This window comes from Neoarius graeffei, chromosome 5 (assembly GCF_027579695.1).
Source record: "Neoarius graeffei isolate fNeoGra1 chromosome 5, fNeoGra1.pri, whole genome shotgun sequence".
NCBI classification, from domain to species: Eukaryota; Metazoa; Chordata; class Actinopteri; order Siluriformes; family Ariidae; genus Neoarius; species Neoarius graeffei.
The window spans coordinates 112,542,729-112,567,386 of record NC_083573.1 but is presented as its reverse complement, the minus strand read 5'-3'; the positions used below and the strand labels follow the sequence as shown (position 1 = coordinate 112,567,386).

The 24,658-nt window shown below is 45.1% G+C and overlaps 1 protein-coding gene across 2 annotated transcripts in view; it reads left to right on the top strand.

The window, feature by feature from the left end:
• LOC132887250 (ankyrin repeat and fibronectin type-III domain-containing protein 1) overlaps positions 1-24,658 on the top strand; it is a 280,949-nt gene that overhangs the window by 218,063 nt on the left and 38,228 nt on the right. For both annotated transcript variants that reach the window (XM_060922780.1, XM_060922779.1), the window contains exons 14-19: positions 10,555-10,654; positions 13,223-13,352; positions 13,638-13,757; positions 13,893-14,108; positions 23,962-24,128; positions 24,263-24,413. In XM_060922780.1, coding sequence (XP_060778763.1) covers positions 10,555-10,654; positions 13,223-13,352; positions 13,638-13,757; positions 13,893-14,108; positions 23,962-24,128; positions 24,263-24,413 — 884 coding nt within the window. The remainder of the gene's footprint in view (positions 1-10,554; positions 10,655-13,222; positions 13,353-13,637; positions 13,758-13,892; positions 14,109-23,961; positions 24,129-24,262; positions 24,414-24,658) is intronic.

Genomic DNA, 24,658 nt, shown 5'->3' with positions numbered 1-24,658 from the left:
CACCTTGGCTTGCTTATGAGAGCTGCTGCAATTTAAAAGGACCTGTGCATTGTATCGTGGACCTTGGCATCGGCGAGTGCATCTAATAATGCTTACTAGATAATAACTCACAAAGTAGTGCACTTAGGATAAATATGTGGTTTAGATTACAGCCTTTCTTCTTATATTTTTGTTGTGTAATGTTAATTTTTGCGTTATGTTATAAATGTTCTCTCTTGTTGACCTCACAGTTTATGGGAGATTGTGTGTTTTGTAACCAAATGCTATTTGAGGGGTGGGGGAGGAGTGTGTGTAATTCTGAGCCCGGCTTCAGTTTTTCTGGTGTGTGTGTGTGTGTGTGTGTGTGTGTGTGTGTGTGTGTGTGTGTGTGTGTGTGAGAGAGAGAGAGAGAGAGAGAGAGAGAGAGAGAGATATTTGTGTGTATTACTCCACCAGGACCCCAACAACCCTTGTGTCTTTACACGCTATTTACTAAACAGTGAATGGGATGTCAATGGCCCTTAAAACATGTCCCATATGTATGTCTCCGTCTCCTCTGAAGACAGTCTCTCTGTCTGTCTGTCTGTCTGTCTGTCTGTCTGTCTGTCTGTCTGTCTGTCTCTCTCTCTCTGTGTGTGAGAGAGAGAGATTTGTGTGGTCTGGGTCATACATACATGGCTCCTGTTAGACGAGCTATGCAGGTCACACATAGTTTCATTTCTGGCTAAAACACACAAACAGTTCTGTGTAAAAATTTTATGTCCATGTAAAGAAATTCTGATCAGCAAATACGGTGGTGCTTGAAAGTTTGTGAACCCTTTAGAATTTTCTATATTTCTGCATAAATATGACCTAAAACATCATCAGATTTTCACACAAGTCCTAAAAGTAGATAAAGAGAACCCAGTTAAACAAATGAGACAAAAATATTATACTTGGTCATTTATTTATTGAGGAAAATGATCCAATATTACATATCTGTGAGTGGCAAAAGTATGTGAACCTTTGCTTTCAGTATCTGGTGTGACCCCCTTGTGCAGCAATAACTGCAACTAAACGTTTGCGGTAACTGTTGATCAGTCCTGCACACCAGCTTGGAGGAATTTTAGCCCGTTCCTCCGTACAGAACAGCTTCAACTCTGGGATGTTGGTGGGTTTCCTCACATGAACTGCTCGCTTCAGGTCCTTCCACAACATTTCCATTGGATTAAGGTCAGGACTTTGACTTGGCCATTCCAATACATTAACATTGTTGTTCTTTAACCATTCTTTGGTAGAACGACTTGTGTGCTTAGGGTCGTTGTCTTGCTGCATGACCCACCTTCTCTTGAGATTCAGTTCATGGACAGATGTCCTGACATTTTCCTTTAGAATTCGCTGGTATAATTCAGAATTCACTGTTCCATCAATGATGGCAAGCCGTCCTGGCCCAGATTCAGCAAAACAGGCCCAAACCATGATACTACCACCACCATGTTTAAATAAAACAGGGTGCCCACTCACACCTGATTGTCATCCCATTGATTGAAAACACCTGACTCTAATTTCACCTTCAAATTAACTGCTAATCCTAGAAGTTCACATACTTTTGGCACTCACAGATATGTAATATTGGATCATTTTCCTCAATAAATAAATGACCAAGTATAATATTTTTGTCTCATTTGTTTAACTGGGTTCTCTTTATCTACTTTTAGGACTTGTGTGAAAATCTGATGATGTTTTAGGTCATATTTATGCAGAAATATAGAAAATTCTAAAGGGTTCACAAACTTTCAAGCACCACTGTATGCCTTCAAAATTATGAAATTCAAAGTTTCTACAGACAAAAATGGACTATAAATGTCAGTAAACAGTAATTAAATAAAGCTGGTTCCAGTATTTGTTGTTAGCATTTGTCTTTAAAGTTGCATCAGTTCTCTCAGCCTATGTTTACATTAGACCGTATCAGCGGATCATCAGATTAACGTTTTTAAAACAATTAGTGTGCACACAGCAACACCAATACACGATTTGCGTGCACACAGCAATACCAATACACGGATACGCTCGGCTCCGCAGGCATCCTGCGCTCCAAATCACTCCGCCCTGAACAGCGAGTGCCCTCTGGAGGGTGCGCACTCCGGCCCTGCGCAGCTCACAGAGCGCGCGAGTGAAGCGCACGAGCAGTGATTCGGGACTGAGCCGCTGTGTGTGTGATCCCAGCGCAGATCACTTAGCACTTGCAAGTGGAAGGATGGCAAGCCTAAAGACAATCATAACTACACAATGGGCAGTATTTGCATCAGTATTTGCAGTATTTTCATACTTTTATACTCTTTAATGAAAGGTGATACAAGGCGGAAGTCCGCGCCGTTTTTCAGCAGTCGCGTCACATGACCAACGCCAGCGAATCAGGAAGGTGGATGTCACAGTGACGTTGTCCAATGAGACGCCAGCTAGAGCTCAGCACAGCGTATCCGCGTATTCTGAATGCTTACACAGCACCGGAGCTGACACGATCTGGATTGAATACGTGGACGCTGGCGGATTCCCGTTTCCCGGCGTTTCCAGGCGGTTTAATGTAAACGGACAGTGCATCCGCAAAGAAAACGAGACAGATACGGTCTAATGTAAACTTGGCCTCAGTTTCACTGTGACATTGTTTTAAAAAATAATTCAGTGCTAAGGTTTTTTTTTTGTGTGTGTGTGTGTGTGTGTGTGTGTGTGTGTGTGTGTGCGTGCGTGTGTGTGTGTGTGTGTGTGTGTGTGTGTCTTGGAGAACCTGACATTTCTTCTGCAGTAAAGCCACAACATCCTCCATTATGCTTTTACTGGAAAATTACTTGATTTTTGTACATCTTACTTGATTTAACCATGTACAAATATAATTTGTAAGATTTAATTTTTTTTAATTAATATTTTCTGAAAAAACATTTCAGAAATCTAAAATTTCCTGTGAAACAAAATGTACAAGATTTATATAAAAATTTTAATTTGGTTAAAATGTATAGAACTAATTAAATGAAACCTAAATTATCATCACTAAAAGCTTTTGTATATTGTATATCAGGCAGCAGATGCAAACAGACTATTTTTATGAACAGAACAGAAACATAGACTTGGTGGGTGTAAACCGAGAACCTTGAGCAAGACCAAGAACAGCAACATGGTGTAAATTAAACAGAATAGTTGTTTGACAAAAAGGTGCACAAAATCAAGACTTTTAACAAGGAACTATTTACCAAACAAACAAAGCAGGTGTACATAATCAGGGACTTGTGGCCAGTGCAAGGGCTGTTGGGAAATGTAGTCCAGATGCAAGACCCAGAATTGTGGCTCAGACTCGTAGCTTGTGTGGCGCTGATGTGACAGAAAATACAAACTGCAGTAAGATATTATCCTCTACACTTCCCCAGTGGTTAAGGGGTTTCTGTTAGCATTATATTCTGATCTCTATATTATTCAGAGTTTTAGTGTACTACATTCTTTAGCATCCAGAGGTTTAAGGATTCGTTAGTACTTCATATATCAGGCTCTCCTGTATCATCCAAAGCTTTCTATATTAACAAATGTTCAAAACAAAAGAAGAAAATGAACAGAAACAGTAATAATAATAATAATTAAAGCCGCAAGCGGCCTCGACGGGCCCTCGCGCCAGCGGCCAAGGGGGGCGGGGACATGTGTCCCCGCGAAATACCTTCCACAGCTTCTTCGGCAAGAGACGTTACTCCCGCAATGGCGACAAAGAACAGAATTGGACACATGGCAACGATAGGGTCTCGCACTGTACGGTGCTCGGGCCCTAATAATAATAGCGCCCTAATAAGGGTCTTGTAAAGAGTTTGCTTGCCAAGTTTGACAAATCAGAAGCTGCAATATCATTTTTGCCATAACCAGCACCCCCAGGGGCGAAAGTGCACAAAATTAGGCGTACATGTCAGCTGAGCTATGAAGAGTTTGCGTATGAAGTTTGATGACAATTGAGTAAATAGAAGATGAGATATAGATTTTTGAAGAATAAAATTTTTGGTTTTTCCCATATCAGTAGGTGGCGCTATGCTGTACATGAGCGATTATGAGTTGGAAAAATAAGTGTCTACAACAGCAACGTACTATCACAAGGTAGTGGTGTGAAGGAAAAGCATTATGGAATTATTTACCAAAAATCCGTTTTGGAGCAATTGCGTCGGCCAAAAACAGCGCCCCCCATGGACGAAAATTCCCAAAATGTGGTATACATGACATGGGACGTAGGAAGAGGGTGGCCGTGAAGTTTGACCAAATTTGAGGAAAGACTGGAATTTTTGCCCAAAAATAGCGCCCCCAGTGGCGAAATATCACAGAAAGTGGGTAACATGTCAGAAGCCCAATGAGTGATCTGCGTGTGAAGTATGAGCAGTTTTGAGCAAGTAGAAGATTTGTTATGAATTTTTAAGCATGTAAAATGTTGCATTGAAAATTGATTGACGTATAACTTCTGAACGGTTTATGCTACGTGAAACCTATTTAGTAACTTTTGTCAGCCATGTCTGTAGATGATGTGGATCAATTTAGGTAACATTCCTATGAACGGTCTAGGAGGAGTTGCGCCGTCTTCGTGGCCATGCATTTCGCACAAAAGTGAAATTACCTCACTTCCTGTTGGGCGTGGCTAATGCATTGGCATTACATTTTTGTCCGGCTTAGTGAGATACATATGCGTACCAAATGGCATGCCACTACTACAAACTACATGGCAACCAGGCACCTTAATGCAGGAGGCCAAAATCACAACGAGTTAGGGGGCGCTATAGAGGCCCTGAGGCCCGCCTGGATCTGGGCTTCTGGTTCTCAGTAGCGGTGGCAGTCTAAGAAAAAGGAGCCAAATTTCGTGCGTTGTCGACCATGGCAAGCGCCCCAATAAGGGTCTTGTAAAGAGTTTGCTTGGCAAGTTTGACAAATCAGAAGCTGCAATATCATTTTTGCCATAACCAGCACCCCCAGGGGCAAAAGTGCGCAAAATTTGGCGTAGACGTCAGGTGAGCTATGAAGAGTTTGCGTATGAAGTTTGATGACAATTGAGTAAATAGAAGATGAGATATAGATTTTTGAAGAATAAAGTTTTTGGTTTTTCCCATGTCAGTAGGTGGCGCTATGCTGTACATGAGCGATTATGAGTTGGAAAAATAAGTGTCTACAACAGCAACGTACTATCACAAGGAAGTGGTGTGAAGGAAAAGCATTATGGAATTATTTACCAAAAACCCGTTTTGGAGCAATTGCGTAGGCCAAAAACAGCGCCCCCCATGGACGAAAATTTCCAAAACGTGGTATACATGACATGGGAGGTAGTAAGAGGGTGGCCGTGAAGTTTGACCAAAATTGAGGAAAGATTGGAATTTTTGCCCAAAAATAGCGCCCACAGTGGCGAAATATCACAGAAATTGGGTAACATGTCAGAAGCCCAATGAGTGATTTGCGTGTGAAGTATGAGCAGTTTTCAGCAATCAGAATATTTGTTATGAATTTTTAAGCATGTAAAATTTTGCATCGAAAATTGATTGACGTATAACTTCTGAACGGTTAATCCTACGTGAAACGTATTTAGTAACTTTTGTCAGCCATGTCTGTAGATGATGTGTATCAATTTTGGTGACATTCCTATGAACGGTCTAGGAGGAGTTGCGCCGTCTTCATGGCCATGCATTTCGCACAAAAGTGAAATTACCTCACTTCCTGTTGGGCGTGGCTAATGCATTGGCATTACATTTTTGTCCGGCTTAGTGAGATACATATGCGTACCAAATTGCATGCCACTACTACAAACTATATGGCAACCAGGCACCTTAATGCGGGAGGCCAAAATCACAACGACTTAGGGGGTGCTATGGAGGCCCTGAGCCCCGGCCAAGTTTGGGCTTCTGGTTCTGAGTAGCGGTGGCAATTCTCGGAACTGGTGCCAAATTTCGTGCGTTTTCGCCCATGGCAAGCGCCCCGAAAATGGCCCAACAGCGGAGAAAAATAAAGAAGAAGAAGACGGAAGAAGAAGAAGAAGACGGAAGAATAATTAAAGCCGCAAGCGGCCTCGACGGGCCCTCGCGCCAGCGGCCAAGGGGGGCGGGGGCATGCGTCCCTGCAAAATACCTTCCACAGCTTCTGCGGCAAGAGACAGTACTCCCACAATGGCAACAAAGCACAGAATTGGACACATGGCAACAATAGGGTCTCGCACTTCGTGCGTTGTCGACCATGGCAAGCGCCTCAAGAAGGGTCTTGAAAAGAGTTTGCTTGCCAAGTTTGACAAATCAGAAGCTGCAATATCATTTTTGCCATAATCAGCACCCCCAGGGGCAAAAGTGCACAAAATTTGGCGTATATGTCAGGTGAGCTATGAAGAGTTTTCGTATGAAGTTTGATGACAATTGAGTAAATAGAAGATGAGATATAGATTTTTGAAGAATAAATTTTTTGGTTTTTCCCATGTCAGTAGGTGGCGCTATGCTGTACATGAGCGATAATGAGTTGGAAAAATAAGTGTCTACAAAAGCAACGTACAATCACAAGGTAGTGGTGTGAAGGAAAAGCATTATGGAATTATTTACCAAAAACCCGTTTTGGAGCAATTGCGTGGGCCAAAAACAGCGCCCCCCATGGACGAAAATTCCCAAAATGTGGTATACATGACATGGGAGGTAGTAAGAGGGTGGCCGTGAAGTTTGACCAAATTTGAGGAAAGATTGGATTTTTTGCCCAAAAATAGCGCCCCCAGTGGCGAAACATCACAGAAATTGGGTAACATGTCAGAAGCCCAATGAGTGATTTGCCTGTGAAGTAAGAGCAGTGTTGAGCAATTAGAAGATTTGTTATGAATTTTTAAGCATGTAAAATGCTGCATTGAAAAATGATTGACGTATAACTTCTGAACGGTTTAGCCTACGTGAAACGTATTTAGCAAATTTTGTCAGCCATGTCTGTAGATGATGTGTATCAATTTTGGTGATGTTCCTATGAACGGTCTAGGAGGAGCTGCGCCGTCTTCGTGGCCATGCATTTCGCACAAAAGTGAAATTACCTCACTTCCTGTAGGGCGTGGCTAATGCATTGGCATTACATTTTTGTCCAGCTTGGTGAGATACATATGCCTACCAAAGGGCATGCCACTACTACAAACTACATGGCAACCAGGCACCTTAATGCGAGAGGCAAAAATCACAACACGTTAGGGGGCGCTATAGAGGCCCTGAGGCCCGCCTGGATCTGGGCTTCTGGTTCTCAGTAGCGGTGGCAGTCTAAGAAAAAGGAGCCAAATTTCGAGCGTTGTCGACCATGGCAAGCGCCCCAATAAGGGTCTTGTAAAGAGTTTGCTTGCCAAGGTTGACAAATCAGAAGCTGCAATATCATTTCTGCCATAACCAGCACCCCCAGGGGCGAAAGTGCACAAAATTTGGCGTATATGTCAGGTGAGCTATGAAGAGTTTGCGTATGAAGTGTGATGAAAATTGAGTAAATAGAAGATGAGATATAGATTTTTGAAGAATAAATTTTTTGGTTTTTCCCATGTCAGTAGGTGGCGCTATGCTGTACATGAGCGATTATGAGTTGGAAAAATAAGTGTCTACAACAGCAACGTACTATCACAAGGTAGTGGTGTGAAGGAAAAGCATTATGGAATTATTAACCAAAAACCCATTTTGGAGAAAATGCGTCGGCCAAAAACAGCGCCCCCCATGGACGAAAATTCCCAAAATGTGGTATACATGACATGGGAGGTAGTAAGAGGGTGGCCGTGAAGTTCGACCAAATTTGAGGAAAGATTGGATTTTTTGCCCAAAAATAGCGCCCCCAGTGGCGAAATATCACAGAAATTGGGTAACATGTCAGAAGCCCAATGAGTGATTTGCGTGTGAAGTATGAGCAGTTTTGAGCAATTAGAAGATTTGTTATGAATTTTTTAGCATGTAAAATTTTGAAGTGAAAATTGATTGACGTATAACTTCTGAACGGTTTGTCCTACGTGAAACGTATTTAGTAACTTTTGTCAGCCATGTCTGTAGATGATGTGTATCAATTTTGGTGACATTCCTATGAACGGTCTAGGAGGAGTTGCGCCGTCTTCGTGGCCATGCATTTCGCACAAAAGTGAAATTACCTCACTTCCTCTTGGGCGTGGCTAATGCATTGGCATTACATTTTTGTCCGGCTTAGTGAGATACATATGCGTAAAAAATGGCATGCCAGTACTACAAACTATATGGCAACCAGGCACCTTAATGCGGGAGGCCAAAATCACAATGACTTAGGGGGCGCTATAGAGGCCTTGAGCCCCGGCCAAGTTTGGGCTTTTGGTTCTGAGTAGCGGTGGCAATTCTCGGAAGTGGTGCCAAATTTCGTGCGTTTTCGCCCATGGCAAGTGCCCCGAAAATGGCCCAACAGCGGAGAAAAATAAAGAAGAAGAAGAAGAAGAAGAAGACGGAAGAATAATTAAAGCCGCAAGCGGCCTCGACGGGCCCTCGCGCCAGCGGCCAAGGGGGGCGGGGGCATGCGTCCCCGCGAAATACCTTCCACAGCTTCTTCGGCAAGAGACATTACTCCCACAATGGCGACAAAGCACAGAATTGGACACATGGCAACAATAGGGTCTCGCACTGAACGGTGCTCGGGGGGCGCTATAGAGGCCCTGAGGCCCGCCTGGATCTGGGCTTCCTCTTCTCAGTAGCGGTGGCAGTCTAAGAAGAAGGAGCCAAATTTCGTGCGTTGTCGACCATGGCAAGCGCCCCAATAAGGGTCTTGTAAAGAGTTTGCTCGCCAAGTTTGACAAATCAGAGGCTGCAATAACATTTTTGCCATGACCAGCACCCCCAGGGGCGAAAGTGCACAAAATTTGGCGTATATGTCAGGTGAGCTATGAAGAGTTTGCGTATGAAGTTTGATGACAATTGAGTAAATAGAAGATGAGATATAGATTTTTGAAGAATAAAGTTTTTGGTTTTTCCCATGTCAGTAGGTGGCGCAATGCTGTACATGAGCGATTATGAGTTGGAAAAATAAGTGTCTACAACAGCAACGTACTATCACAAGGTAGTGGTGTGAAGGAAAAGCATTATGGAATTATTTACCAAAAACCCGTTTTGGAGCAATTGCGTCGGCCAAAAACAGCGCCCCCCATGGACGAAAATTCCCAAAATGAGGTATACATGACATGGGAGGTAGTAAGAGGGTGGCCGTGAAGTTAGACCAAATTTGAGGAAAGATGGGATTTTTTGCCCAAAAATAGCGCCCCCAGTGGCGAAATATCACAGAAATTGGGTAACATGTCAGAAGCCCAATGAGTGATTTGCGTGTGAAGTATGAGCAGTTTTGAGCAATCAGAAGATTTGTTATGAATTTTTAAGCATGTAAAATTTTGCATCGAAAATTGATTGACGTATAACTTCTGAACGGTTTATCCTACGTGAAAGGTATTTAGTAACTTTTGTCAGCCATGTCTGTAGATGATGTGTATCAATTTTGGTGACATTCCTATGAACGGTCTAGGAGGAGTTGCGCCGTCTTCGTGGCCATGCATTTCGCACAAAAGTGAAATTACCTCACTTCCTGTTGGGCGTGGCTAATGCATGGGCATTACATTTTTGTCCGGCTTAGTGAGATACATATGCGTACCAAATGGCATGCCACAACTACAAACTACCCGGCACCCAGGCACCGTAATGCGGGAGGCCAAAATCACAACGACTTAGGGGGCGCTAAAGAGGCCCTGAGCCCCGGCCAAGTTTGGGCTTCTGGTTCTGAGTAGCGGTGGCAATTCTCGGAACTGGTGCCAAATTTCGTGCGTTTTCGCCCATGGCAAGCGCCCCGAAAATGGCCCAACAGCGGAGAAAAATAAAGAAGAAGACGGAAGAATAATAATAGTGAACTCTTACAAGAACAATAGGGCCTTCGCCCTATAGGGCTCGGGCCCTAATAATAGTGAACTCTTACAAGAACAATAGGGCCTTCACCCATAGGGCTCGGGCCCTAATAATAATAATACACTTTTTTTATAAGCACCTTTCAAGACACTCAAAGACACTGTACAATAAATAAAAACAACAATAAATAAAATCAGCATACATAAAAGAAACAATGGAGAGTGTAATAGAAGTTAAAGTGAGTGAGCAATCTTAAACAGGTGAGTTTTGAGTTTAGACGTGAAGATGGAGAGAGAGTCAGAATTATGGATGTGAGGAGGCAGAGAGTTCCAGAGGTGGGGAGCAGAGCGGCTGAAAGCTGTGCACCCCATGGTGCTGAGGTGGGCAGAGGGGACAGTGAGGTAGATGGAAGAGGAGGAACGAAGGGAACAGGCTGGAGAGGCGATGCGAAGAAGGTCGGACAAATACGGAGGGGCGAGGTTGTGGATAGTCTTGAAGGTATACAGGAGGAGTTTGAATTCTATACGTTGCTTGACCGGGAGCCAGTGGAGTTGCTGAATGATGGGGGTAATTAAAGCTAGCTGTAGTGTATTTTCCAGATTAATAATGTTTGGTCTGATTTAAGTGGATCTTTATGAAAGACGTCAAGTCATTGTGTGTGTGTGTGTGTGTGTGTGTGTGTGTGTGTGTGTGTGTGTGTGTGTAGATCAGTGCAAAGGACCACCAAATGTCAGGAAGCACTCTGTTTCGAAAAGCCTGAAACATCTCTTCCAGCCCACCAGCAAATTTGTTAAAAGTCTGAAAAGGTAAGATAAAAACAAGGAAACAAAATCTTATATATATATATAAAACTTAAGTTTCTATAAAGTTTGTTACAGTAACAAGTTACAAGTGCAAGTGCTTATGGAATAAATTCGAAAATATTCAATAATCTAAGAAACCATTCAGTGTCATACAACCCTGATTCCAAAAAAGTTGGGACAAAGTACAAATTGTAAATAAAAATGGAATGCAATGATGTGGAAGTTTTAAAATTCCATATTTTATTCAGAATAAAACATAGATGACATATCAAATGTTTAAACTGAGAAAATGTATCATTTAAAGAGAAAAATTAGGTGATTTTAAATTTCATGACAACAACACATCTCAAAGTTGGGACAAGGCCATGTTTCCCACTGTGAGACATCCCCTTTTCTCTTTACAACAGTCTGTAAACGTCTGGGGACTGAGGAGACAAGTTGCTCAAGTTTAGGGATAGGAATGTTAACCCATTCTTGTCTAATGTAGGATTCTAGTTGCTCAACTGTCTTAGGTCTTTTTTGTCGTATCTTCCATTTTATGATGCGCCAAATGTTTTCTATGGGTGAAAGATCTGGACTGCAGGCTGGCCAGTTCAGTACCCGGACCCTTCTTCTACGCAGCCATGATGCTGTAATTGATGCAGTATATGGTTTGGCATTGTCATGTTGGAAAATGCAAGGTCTTCCCTGAAAGAGACGTCGTCTGGATGGGAGCATATGTTGCTCTAGAACCTGGATATACCTTTCAGCATTGATGGTGTCTTTCCAGATGTGTAAGCTGCCCATGCCACACGCACTAATGCAACCCCATACCATCAGAGATGCAGGCTTCTGAACTGAGCGCTGATAACAACTCGGGTCGTCCTTCTCCTCTTTAGTCCGAATGACACGGCGTCCCTGATTTCCATAAAGAACTTCAAATTTTGATTCGTCTGACCACAGAACAGTTTTCCACTTTGCCACAGTCCATTTTAAATGAGCCTTGGCCCAGAGAAGACGTCTGCGCTTCTGGATCGTGTTTAGATACGGCTTCTTCTTTGAACTATAGAGTTTTAGCTGGCAACGGTGGATGGCACGGTGAATTGTGTTCACAGATAATGTTCTCTGGAAATATTCCTGAGCCCATTTTGTGATTTCCAATACAGAAGCATGCCTGTATGTGATGCAGTGCCGTCTAAGGGCCCGAAGATCACGGGCACCCAGTATGGTTTTCCGGCCTTGACCCTTACGCACAGAGATTCTTCCAGATTCTCTGAATCTTTTGATGATATTATGCACTGTAGATGATGATATGTTCAAACTCTTTGCAATTTTACACTGTCGAACTCCTTTCTGATATTGCTCCACTATTTGTCGGCGCAGAATTAGGGGGATTGGTGATCCTCTTCCCATCTTTACTTCTGAGAGCCGCTGCCACTCCAAGATGCTCTTTTTATACCCAGTCATGTTAATGACCTATTGCCAGTTGACCTAATGAGTTGCAATTTGGTCCTCCAGCTGTTCCTTTTTTGTACCTTTAACTTTTCCAGCCTCTTATTGCCCCTGTCCCAACTTTTTTGAGATGTGTTGCTGTCATGAAATTTCAAATGAGCCAATATTTGGCATGAAATTTCAAAATGTCTCACTTTCCACATTTGATATGTTGTCTATGCTCTATTGTGAATACAATATCAGTTTTTGAGATTTGTAAATTATTGCATTCCGTTTTTATTTACAGTTTGTACTTTGTCCCAACTTTTTTGGAATTGGGGTTGTATAATTCAAAGATTCTCAAACTTTTTGGAGTCATGAACCCCTTAAACTGTAAAATAAATTCCAGGGAATCCTCCAGGATTGGTTTATTTCATGAAATTATTTAAAAAAAAAAAGAAATTAGATTTTTTGAAGCCAGAGAACTTTCTATTCCTGACATTTCCACTAATAGAACACATGAGGTCTGAGTTGACTTTGGTGTTTGGACCTTTAAATATAATAACTTTGAAAACATGACATTGCAATTTCTACCAGTGTAAAAAAAAATGCAAAAATTATGTCACAGACTCCTGGGGGTCTCCAGACTTCACTTTGAGAACCACTGGTATAATTAATCATAATGCAAGATATAACTAAAAAAGTGTACATGAAACAGATCATTTAAGTTCGCAAAAAAAAGGATTCAATTCAGTTTGTATAAAGATGACTAAATTAAATAAGTTAAATAAGCACTTTTTAAAAAGTTATTATCAGTGAAGGTGGAATATGACTGTAAATTTATTTCATGGTGCATTAATCCAGTTGGTTAAGCAGGTGTAGTACAGAGACACTGGAACAATATTTTTTACGTCTTAAACCTGGTTCCATTTTTCCCAACAATAAAAAGTAATCTTTTATTTTATTGTCCCGCCCACCTGCCATGTGACCGGAGCTTCAACAGATCTGTTTCTATTGATCATTAAAAGTTTGTTCAAGGATTTTAAATATGTTCCAGCACATTTATAAAGTAGTGAACACGACACTACACTACACAAAAAAACAACTATGCATTTCAGTTATGTGAATTTTGTAACTAATTCTATTGCATGTTGCCTGTAGGGGTTTGTACGTAGCGTGTGTGTTTTATAAAGATGATAACATTGTGGTCACGGCGGAGGAGCAGCTGCCCATCATAGAAGTGGATGATTCTTACAGCTCCCTCACGCAGGACTTTCTGTGGTTCACCAAGGTACGATAAACAAACTTCTGGAAAACCAGTAGAACGTACCTGAAAGAGCACCAGATCATAAAAAAACATAGGGTCATAGCTAACAGCTATAATTAATTAATTAATCCATGGTCACTTCTCTGGCTCTGATTGGTTGGTTTGTCCTTACAGTTGTGGTTAATTTAGTAATTAAGTGAATCACTTGACCTGACAGACATATGGAGGACCTACTGTCACTGGGAAATCTCATTAAATCTTCATGGTGTGAATATAAATCGTTGTTTCCGTGGTAATTTCTGTTGCTAGGTGACGTATTTGTGGGAGGACATTCTATGGCTGCAGCAGTGTGCTAGCTCCACCCACCCATCCTGCTCCTGCACCCTGCAGACCCGCCTTAAAATTCTACAAGCTATAACACAGCTTCAGGTTGCACACACACACACACACACACACACACACACACACATCAATTTGTATATGATTACACACTCAACATACCAACCACCCAAGACTTCCAATAGTATACAACGACTTTCATAATGCCGTGTGTGTGTGTTATAGGCTCTGTTAGGCACTCAGGACCTGGGCCAGGTGTACTTCGAACCCCTGCGTGATAAGCATGGTAATGCCCTGCTGGTGTTGCTGCGTGATTTGGGCGGATGTTCAGATCTGGACACACAGCGATGGTCTAAACTCTGCAAACTCCAGCAGCAGCGCAAATCCACCAGCTGTGCAGATGAACCTACAGCCCTGGACACACTTCTCATCACCCTGCATGTGAGCGCGCACACACGCACGCACACACACATACACACACACACACACATTACAGTAAAACACTGAGTGACAGTGAGGGTGTGATGATCCTAAACTTAACCATTTTCATACACAACATTTTTAGCTAAATTTAATGTACAGGAACTTCAGCAATACAAGTTAATCAACACCTTCTGACCAGATACAGCTATTAAACTGATCGAATGCAAGAAAGTCTGTCAGAACACATAACATCCTTCAGACATGAAGCAGCTAATGACATCATTTAAAGATCTGATGACACGAACATGACTCAATGCAATTTCTTAAATAAACTATACAACATGGCAAACATGTTAGATTTCTGTTATAATTACGTGAAAAGAAGCTGTTGTTACGCGAATATCCAACTTTTAATTGCACAGCGCAAGAAAACTGGGTCCGTGGCTTGCGGCCATGTTGTGACGTCAGCGGGAGAACACGCTGCGGTTCACTGGCTGTTCTACTCTGGTTCTACTCAATGGAAATGGCGCATGAAAACGCCGGTGAACTCTCTAGTGCTAGCTCTTCCTCTTCTGGGAGTCTAGAATTGTGTTGATCTCTTCCGAATAGAATCTATGATAGCCTACCCTCTTTACCCTTTGCCTCTCGTTGCTAGGCGGCAGTTACATGAAAGCCGCAAGCTTTCACAAGCAAATACATGACTGATATCACGCCGACTTTATGATTACATTTATGATTATCATGTAGAATCTATAGCTCTACGTACCTTTATCTTATGTCGTTTCACAACACATGTTCTGACAGGAGGACTGTCTTTGGATCCGGCATAGCTACTAGTAGACCCCTCCGGAATACTGGCAGTGTTGCCAGATTGGGATTTTTCCCGCCCAGTTGGGCGGTTTCAAGTGCATTTTGGTGGGTTTTGAACATATTTTGGGCTGGAAAACTTCAGCAGTATCTGGCAACAGATACTGCTGACGTTTTCCAGCCCAAAATATGTTCAAAACCCACCAAAATGCACTTGAAACCGCCCAACTAGGCGGGAAACCTCCCAATCTGGCAACACTGTGTAGGCACTGCTGATGGTAGTAACACATGTTTGTGCTGAACTGAACACCCAAGAGATTCCTTTAAGCTGGGAAGGGTGTCAAAACAATCCAAATCGAAGTGTTCAGAGCACAGGACGGATGTTGGTGAGGGCTCCCACTTGTCACGAGTGCGCCTGACTTGCTTCACCCACTTCGCATGCAGCTCGGGATCTCTGGGAAACTTGAATAAACTTACCCCATCCTTGTGGGTTTTGGAGCAAAAGCCGGCAACACAACACGAAGGCATAATAACTATATATATATAATGTCTAATAAAAATACTAATAATGATAAACTGAACACCTGTCGCATCAACAACAAACTGGTAAGTTAGGAGGAAGGTTCTTTCGCTGACGTCATATAGCTCCTCCTCCTCCTTCGTCTCCTGGGTGCTGCAGCCCCGTCAAATTTGCCCAAATAGCCGCGTTTATCATCATAACTTGTAAAATAGGCGCCTTCGTGAATTAATGTATGGATCATCGGGAATTACTTTTTATGTTAGAAAACATTGCCAAAGATGTCAAAAACGTGTCATCAGCACTTTAATACTTACAGTGGTGCTTGAAAGTTTGTGAACCCTTGAGAATTTTCTATATTCCTGCATAAATATGACCTAAAACATCATCAGATTTTCACACAAGTCCTGAAAGTAGATAAGGAGAGCCCAGTTAAACAAATGAGACAAAAATATTATACTTGGTCATTTATTTATTGGGGAAAATGATCCAATATTACATATCTGTGAGTGGCAAAAGTATGTGAACCTTTGCTTTCAGTATCTGGTGTGACCCCCTTGTGCAGCAATAACGGCAACTAAATGTTTGCGGTAACTGTTGATCAGTCCTGCACACCGACTTGGAGGAATTTTAGCGCATTCCTCCGTACAGAACAGCTTCAACTCTGGGATGTTGGTGGGTTTCCTCACATGAACTGCTCACTTCAGGTCCTTCCACAACATTTCGATTGGATTAAGGTCAGGACTTTGACTTGGCCATTCCAAAACATTAACTTTATTCTTCTTTAACCATTCTTTGGTAGAATGACTTGTGTGCTTAGGCTCGTTGTCTTGCTGCATGACCCACCTTCTCTTGAGATTCAGTTCATGGACAGATGTCCTGACATTTTCCTTTAGAATTCGCTGGTATAATTCAGAATTGATTGTTCCATCAATGATGACAAGCTGTCCTGGCCCAGATGCAGCAAAACAGGCCCAAACCATGATACTACCACCACCATGCATACTGCACCTCCAAACATAACTGTGGCAGTGGGGGTGTGGCCAAGCAGCAGTCTGTGAATGGAGGGCGGGGTCAGGGAAGGTAAGTGGCTAGGTCATTACACCTGATGTCAATTTGTGTGTGTGTGTGTGTGTGTGTGTGTGTGTGTGTGTGTGTGTGTGTGTGTGTGTGTGTGTGTGTGTTTGTTGCAGGGATGGAGTATAAAGGGAGGGGGAGAGGAGAGAAGAGTCGCCCCCCAACCACAACACTTGTGTGAGTGAGTGAGTGAGTGAGAGAGAGAGAGAAAGAAAGAAAGAAAGAAAGAAAGAAAGAAAGAAAGAAAGAAAGAGCTGAAAAGCCGAATAAAGTGTGTGTGTGTAAACACAAACTCTCGCCTGCCGTGCTTCTGTGCTCCACCCACACTGGGGTTTACTACAGTGATGCTGAAACCCAGGACGCACAGAAGGGAACCGCTCCATGGAGTCCTCCCCATTCAACGAGCTCATCCTTGCCCTCGCTACCGTCCAACAGAACCAGCATCAAGAGCTGATCACCCTCCGGAAGGAGCAGCAGCAGCGCTTCGCAGCCTTGATGCTGGCCCAGCAGGAAGATCGCCAGGCGTTCCGGCACCGGCTCACGTCAGCAGGGCCGCCGGCCACCGCTGCCGCCACCCTCACAAAGATGGGACCGCAGGACGATCTGGAAGCATTCCTTGCTCTCTTTGAACAAACAACCGAGGCGTGGGGGTGGCCGCTGGAGCAGCGCACGGCGCGTCTCCTCTCGCTCTTAACTGGCGAGGCGCAGCTCGCAGCGCAGCAGCTCCCTGCTGACAGCCGGCTGGTCTTTGCAGACCTGAGGAAAGCCATCCTGCAGTGGCTCGGCCGCTCCCCAGAGCAACACCGTCAGTGCTTCCGGACACTGACACTGGAGGAGGTCGGCCAGCCGTTTGCATTCGGCCAGCAACTCCGGGACGCCTGCCAGCGGTGGCTGAGGGCGGAAGACCGCAACGCCGAGGAGATCATCGATCTGGTGGCACTGGAGCAGTTTATCTCTCAACTTCCGGAAGGAACGGCGGAATGGGTCCAGTGTCACTGCCCGGCATCGCTGGAACGAGCCATCGAGCTGGTGGAGGACCATCTGGAGGCGGCTCTGATGGCAGGCAGACGAGGCACCTCCCCTCGCTTCTCTTCCCCCTCTCTCTCTCCCTCTCTCTCTCCTGTCTCTTGTCCCCCTCCCCACCCCGTTCCCCTGCCACGAAGGTGGTGGCTGGCTCCTCCCCAGCCGGCCCGTCACACCCGTGGTGCCCTCCTGTCTCCCTCTTCTGTGTCTGTGTTGTCTCCCCCTCAGGTGAGTGACACCCATAACACCAGTGCAGAGGGAAAGCCTGGGCCGGTGTGCTGGCACGGTGGGGAATCGGAGCGTCTCCCAAATCAGAGTCCCGCAAGGGAGGTGGGGGCTGTCATCCGGATCCCCGACGCACCGGAAACCGCCCCCGATCGGGCCGGAACGTATCGCGTACCGGTGAGTATTCAAGGGGATACATATCATGCTTTGGTGGATTCCGGTTGCAATCAGACCTCAATTCACCAACGCCCGGTGCAAGGTGAGGCATTGGGGGGAGCACAAGCTATGAAAGTATTGTGTGTGCACGGGGATGTTCACCATTACCCTCTAGTGTCTGTCCATATTCTATTCCGGGGCCAAATGCATAAAATGAAGGCGGCGGTTAATCCTCACCTTACACACTCGTTGATCTTGGGTACTGACTGGCTGGGATTTAAAGAATTAATGGAGTATTTAACACGCAGTGGGTCCTGCCCTAGTAGGCCACTGGAAGATCCTGTTGTGGCATTGGCTGGAGAAGCTGTCACAGAGCCGTCTGCATCACCACCACGTCAGAGTGAGGAGCACTCCGCTCCTCCTCCCTCTCTCGGGGATTCTCTTGGGGATTTCCCATTAGAGCAGTCGCGAGACGAGACTGTGGCATGCGTTTGACCAAGTGAGAGTAATCGATGGTCAAACTCTTCAGCCAAGCGCGGCGCCAACCTTCCCCTATTTTGCCATTATTAAAGATAGATTGCACCGAGTGACACAGGACACTCAAACCAAGGAACGAGTAACCCAGTTGTTAATCCCAAAGAGCCGTAGGGAACTCTTATTCCATGCGGCTCACTTTAATCCCAAGGCTGGACACTTGGGGTAAGACAAAACACTAGCCCAAATAATGGTCCGGTTCTATTGGCCTGGGATTTGCGGGGATGTCCGTCGGTGGTGTGCGGCATGCCGTGAATGCCAATTAGTAAATCCCGCGGCCACTCCAAAAGCGCCGTTGCGCCCTCTTCCTCTAATAGAAACCCCATTTGAGCAAATTGGGATGGATCTCGTCGGGCCATTAGATCGGTCAGCACGGGGATATTGCTTTATTTTAGTTCTGGTGGACTATGCAATGCGATATCCGGAGGCAGTGCCTCGGTGGTTAATCCTCACCTTACACACTCGTTGATCTTGGGTACTGATTGGCTGGGATTTAAAGAATTAATGGAGTATTTAACACGCAGTGGGTCCTTTCCTAGTAGGTCACTGGAAGATCCTGTTGTGGCATTGGCTGGAGAAGCTGTCACAGAGCCGTCTGCATCACCACCACGTCAGAGTGAGGAGCACTCCGCTCCTCCTCCCTCTCTCGGGGATTCTCTTGGGGATTTCCCATTAGAGCAGTCGTGAGACGAGACTCTGTGGCATGCGTTTGACCAAGTGAGAGTAATCGATGGTCAAACTCTTCAGCCAAGCGCGGTGCCAACCTTCCCCTATTTTGCCATTATTAAAGATAGATTGCACCGAGTGACACAGGACACTCAAACCAAGGAACGAGTAACCCAGTTGTTAATCCCAAAGAGCCGTAGGGAACTCTTATTCCATGCGGCTCACTTTAATCCCATGGCTGGACACTTGGGGTAAGACAAAACACTAGCCCAAATAATGGCCCGTTCTATTGGCCTGGGATTTGCGGGGATGTCCGTCGGTGGTGTGCGGCATGCCGTGAATGCCAATTAGTAAATCCCGCGGCCACTCCAAAAGCGCCGTTGCGCCCTCTTCCTCTAATAGAGACCCCATTTGAGCAAATTGGGATGGATCTCGTCGGGCCATTAGATCGGTCAGCACGGGGATATTGCTTTATTTTAGTTCTGGTGGACTATGCAACACGATATCCGGAGGCAGTGCCTCTCCACAATATCTCAGCACACAGTATTGCAGAAGCTCTCTTCCGCGTTATCTCCCGAGTCGGGATTCCGAAAGAAATCCTGACAGACCAAGGCACCTCGTTTATGTCACGCACACTGCGCGAGCTGTATGGGTTACTGGGGATTAAATCCATCCGCACCAGTGTATATCACCCACAAACGGATGGATTAGTAGAGCGATTCAACCAGACACTCAAAAACATAATCCGGAAATTCGTTAGTGAAGATGTGCGTAATTGGGATAAGTGTCTCAAACCCCTGTTGTTCGCAGTACGAGAGGTCCCGCAAGCCTCCACAGGGTTTTCTCCCTTTGAATTATTATATGGGTGTAAGCCACGTGGCATTCTGGATGTGCTGCAGGAAAATTGGGAGGAGGGACCTTCACCGAGTAAAAATGAAATCCAGCACGTTCTTGACCTGCGTGCAAAACTCCACACCCTCACGCAATTAACACAGGAGAATTTACGGCAGGCGCAAGAACGTCAAAGCCGGCTGTATGACAGGGGCACGCGCCTTAGAGAATTCACGCCGGGAGAAAAAGTACTCGTATTATTGCCCACGTCGAGTTCTAAATTAGTCGCCAAGTGGCAAGGGCCCTTTGAGGTCACACGGCGAGTCGGGGACGTTGACTATGAGGTAAAGCGAACGGATAGGGGCAGGGCACTGCAAGTATACCACCTCAACCTTTTAAAACGCTGGAATGAGGGGGTCCCCGTGGCGTTGGCGTCGGTCGTCCCAGAGAAGGCGGAGCTGGGGCTGGAGGTAAAAAAGATAACATCGCAGACCACTCCGGTGCTTTGTGGAGACCACCTCTCACCGACCCAACTCACGGAGGTAGCCAGGTTGCAGAAATAATTTTCCAATGTGTTCTCGCCCCTTCCGGGTCATACCCACCTCATAGAACACCACATTGAAACGCCCCCGGGGGTGGTAGTGCGTAGCCGCCCTTACCGCTTGCCCGAACACAAGAAAAAGGTGGTTCGGGATGAACTCAAGGCCATGCTCAAAATGGGCATAATCGAGGAGTCCCACAGTGACTGGAGCAGCCCAGTGGTCCTGGTTCCCAAGACTGATGGGTCGGTCCAGTTCTCTGTGGACTATAGAAAGGTCAACGTGGTGTCTAAATTTGATGCATACCCAATGCCTCGCATTGATGAGTTGCTTGATCGGTTAGGCACTGCTCGCTTTTATTCGACACTGGATCTAACCAAGGGATATTGGCAGATCCCCTTGACTCCTCTATCCTGAGAGAAAACGGCCTTTTCCACACCGTTTGGTTTACACCAATTCGTCACGCTCCCCTTTGGGTTGTTTGGGGCGCCTGCTACGTTCCAGCGGCTTATGGACAGGGTCCTCCGCCCTTATGCTGCCTATGCGGCCGCCTATCTAGACGACATAATAATCTACAGTTATGATTGGCGGCGGCACTTGGAACACCTGAGGGCTGTTCTAAAGTTGCTGAGGCGAGCGGGCCTCACAGCTAACCTGAAAAAGTGTGCGATTGGGCGGGTGGAAGTACAGTATCTGGGGTTCCACTTGGGTCATGGGCAGGTGCGTCCCCAAATTAACAAGACTGCAGCGATTGCGGCCTGTCCGAGGCCCAAGACCAAAAAGGAGGTGAGGCGGTTCTTGGGGCTGGCTGGCTATTATCGTAGGTTTATACCTAACTATTTGGACGTCACCAGCCCGCTAACCGACCTCACTAAAAAGGGGGCTCCAGATCCGGTCCAGTGGACGGAGCAATGCCAACAGGCCTTCTCGGAGGTAAAAGCTGCACTGTGTGGGGGGCCACTTTTACACCCCCCTGACTTCTCCCTCCCCTTTATTTTGCAGACTGATGCATCGGACAGGGGGCTGGGGGCTGTTTTGTCCCAGGAGGTGGAGGGTGAGGAGCGCCCGGTGCTGTACATCAGCCGGAAGCTGTCAATGCGCGAGAGCAAGTACAGCACAATTGAAAAGGAGTGTCTCGCCATCAAGTGGGCGGTCCTCGCCCTCCGATACTACCTGCTGGGGCGCCCTTTCACTCTCTGTTCGGACCACGCACCCCTCCAGTGGCTCCACCGCATGAAGGATGCCAATGCGCGGATCACCCGTTGGTATCTCGCGCTCCAGCCATTTAAGTTCGAGGTGATCCACAGGCCGGGGGCGCAGATGGTGGTGGCGGACTTCCTGTCCCGTCAGGGGGGGGGGAGTCAGCTTCAGGCCGGACGCCTCCCCGGCCTGAGTCGGGCGGTGGGGGTATGTGGCAGCAGGGGTGTGGCCAAGCAGCAGTCTGTGAATGGAGGACGGGGTCAGGGAAGGTAAGTGGCTAGGTCATTACACCTGATGTCAATTTGTGTGTGTGTGTGTTTTGTTGCAGGGATGGAGTATAAAGGGAGGGGGAGAGGAGAGAAGAGTCGCCCCCCGACCACAACACTTGTGTATGTGTGTGAGTGAGTGAGTGAGTGAGTGAGAGAGAGAGAGAAAGAAAGAAAGAAAGAAAGAAAGAAAGAAAGAAAGAAAGAAAGAAAGAAAGAAAGAAAGAGCTGAAAAGCCGAATAAAGTGCGTGTGTGTAAACACAAACTCTCGCCTGCCATGCTTCTGTGCTCCACCCACACCGGGGTTTACTACAATAACGCTTCTCGTTTAAACCAAAATATTCTATTTTGTCTCATCTGTCCACAAAACATTTTTCCAATAGCCTTCTGGCTTGTCCACGTGATCTTTAGCAAACTGCAGACGAGCAGCAATGTTCTTTTTGGAGAGCAGTGGCTTTCTCCTTGCAACCCTGCCATGCACACCATTGTTGTTCAGTGTTCTCCTGATGGTGGACTTATGAACATTAACATTAGCCAATGTGAGAGAGGCCTTCAGTTGCTTAGAAGTTACCCTGGGGTCCTTTGTGACCTCGCCGACTATTACATGCCTTGCTCTTGGAGTGATCTTTGTTGGTCGACCACTCCTGGGGAGGGTAACAATGGTCTTGAATTTCCTCCATTTGTACACAATCTGTCTGACTGTGGATTGGTGGAGTCCAAACTCTTTAGAGATGGTTTTGTAACCTTTTCCAGCCTGATGAGCATCAACAACACTTTTTCTGAGGTCCTCAGAAATCTTTTTTTGTGGGGCATCGTGGCTCAGGTGGCTAAGGTGCCATACCATAAATCCGGAGGCCCAGGTTCGATTCCGACCCGAGGTAATTTCCCGATCCCTCCCTCCCTGTCTGTCTCTCCTGCTCATTTCCTGTCCTGTCTCTACACTGTCCTATCCAATAAAGGTGAAAAAAGCCCCAAAAAAACCTTTTAAAAAAGAAATCTTTTTTCGTGCCATGATACACTTCCACAAACATGTGTTGTGAAGATCAGACTTTGATAGATCCCTGTTCTTTAAATAAAACAGGGTGCCCACTCACACCTGATTATCATCCCAGTGATTGAAAACACCTGACTCTAATTTTACCTTCAAATTAACTGCTAATCCTAGAGGTTCACATACTTTTGCCACTCACAGATATGCGATATTGGATCATTTTCCTCAATAAATAAATGACCAAGTATAATATTTTTGTCTCATTTGTTTAACTGGGTTCTCTTTATCTACTTTTAGGACTTGTGTGAAAATCTGATGATGTTTTAGGTCATATTTATGCAGAAATATAGAAAATTCTAAATGGTGCACAAACTTTCAAGCACCACTGTCATACTGAAAATGCAGGAAAGTTAAATATTTTTATAAGTTTTAAGATTTAGTACAGCATTTTAACATTTCTTTTTCTCATTTGTGGTGACATCTTAATTAGGGATGATGGTTGTATTGTTCGGGCGGCACAGTGGTATGGTGGTTATCACTGTCGCCTCACAGCAAGAAGGTTCTGGGTTTGAGCCCAGCGGCTGACGAGGGCCTTTCTGTGTGGAGTTTGCATGTTCTCCCCGTGTCCGCGTGGGTTTCCTCCGGGTGCTCCGGTTTCCCCCACAATCCAAAGACATGCAGGTTAGGATAATTGGTGACTCTAAATTGACCGTAGGTGTGAATGTGAGTGTGAATGGTTGTGTGTCTCTGTTTCAGCCCTGTGATGACCTGGCGACTTGTCCAGGGTGAACCCCGCCTCTCACCCATAGTCAGCTGGGATAGGCTCCAGCTTGCCTGTGACCCTGTAGGACAGGATAAAGTGGCTACAGATAATGGATGGATGGATGGGTTGTATTGTTCCCCCAACCTGGAGTGTGTGTCTATGCAGGGTTTAACACACTCTAATATTATTTACTGTACATAACGTAACTTTGTCCTAAAATAGTGTTTTTGTTTTGTATAAGTGATAAATGATCACAACTTGTGTGTGTGTTTAAGGAGAAGCTTACCTATCATAAGCGCAGTAGGAAGATGCTCTCTCCTGGACTCTATTTGGGTTACATGAAGCTCTCCAGCTCTGTGGAACAGATCAGAGTTTTGGTTCCTCAGAAAATCCCCAATGTGTTCTGCCATGTCAAAATACGGGAAAACAGCCACGTCTCCAGGTGTGTGTGTGTGTGTGTGTGTTTTTCTATCTTGGGGTGTATACTCCAGGCATGGATGTACTACATTCATCAGTTTTCTTTTTTTTCTTCTTCTTTTTTTTTTTTTTTTGTGTGTGTGTGTGTGTTTGTTTTAGGGAGGAATGGCAGTGGCTGCAGTCAGTATGTTCTCTGGAAAACACTCAGGATGTGTACGCTAATGAGCAAAACGCTGCACATCAAATCCTACTGGAGTTACACAATGCTGCCAATGATCTTCTTGGGCGCATCAATATTTCAAACAACCAGGTAATAATAATAATCCTACGCTGCTGTTGAATTCTGGACTCTGATTGGTCAGAGGTTCTTGATTAATTCTTGATAACAGCAGCTTTGACAGTAGTGCAGCTTCACACCACAGTTTTATATTAATGCTCTCATTCCAAAATGTTATTATTCCTATAGTAACAGTTACTTTACAGGGACTTGTGCAGCAAACACTCCATAAGTGTAAATTATGGGACAATAATCAATTTTGGGGTGTTAACAGTAAC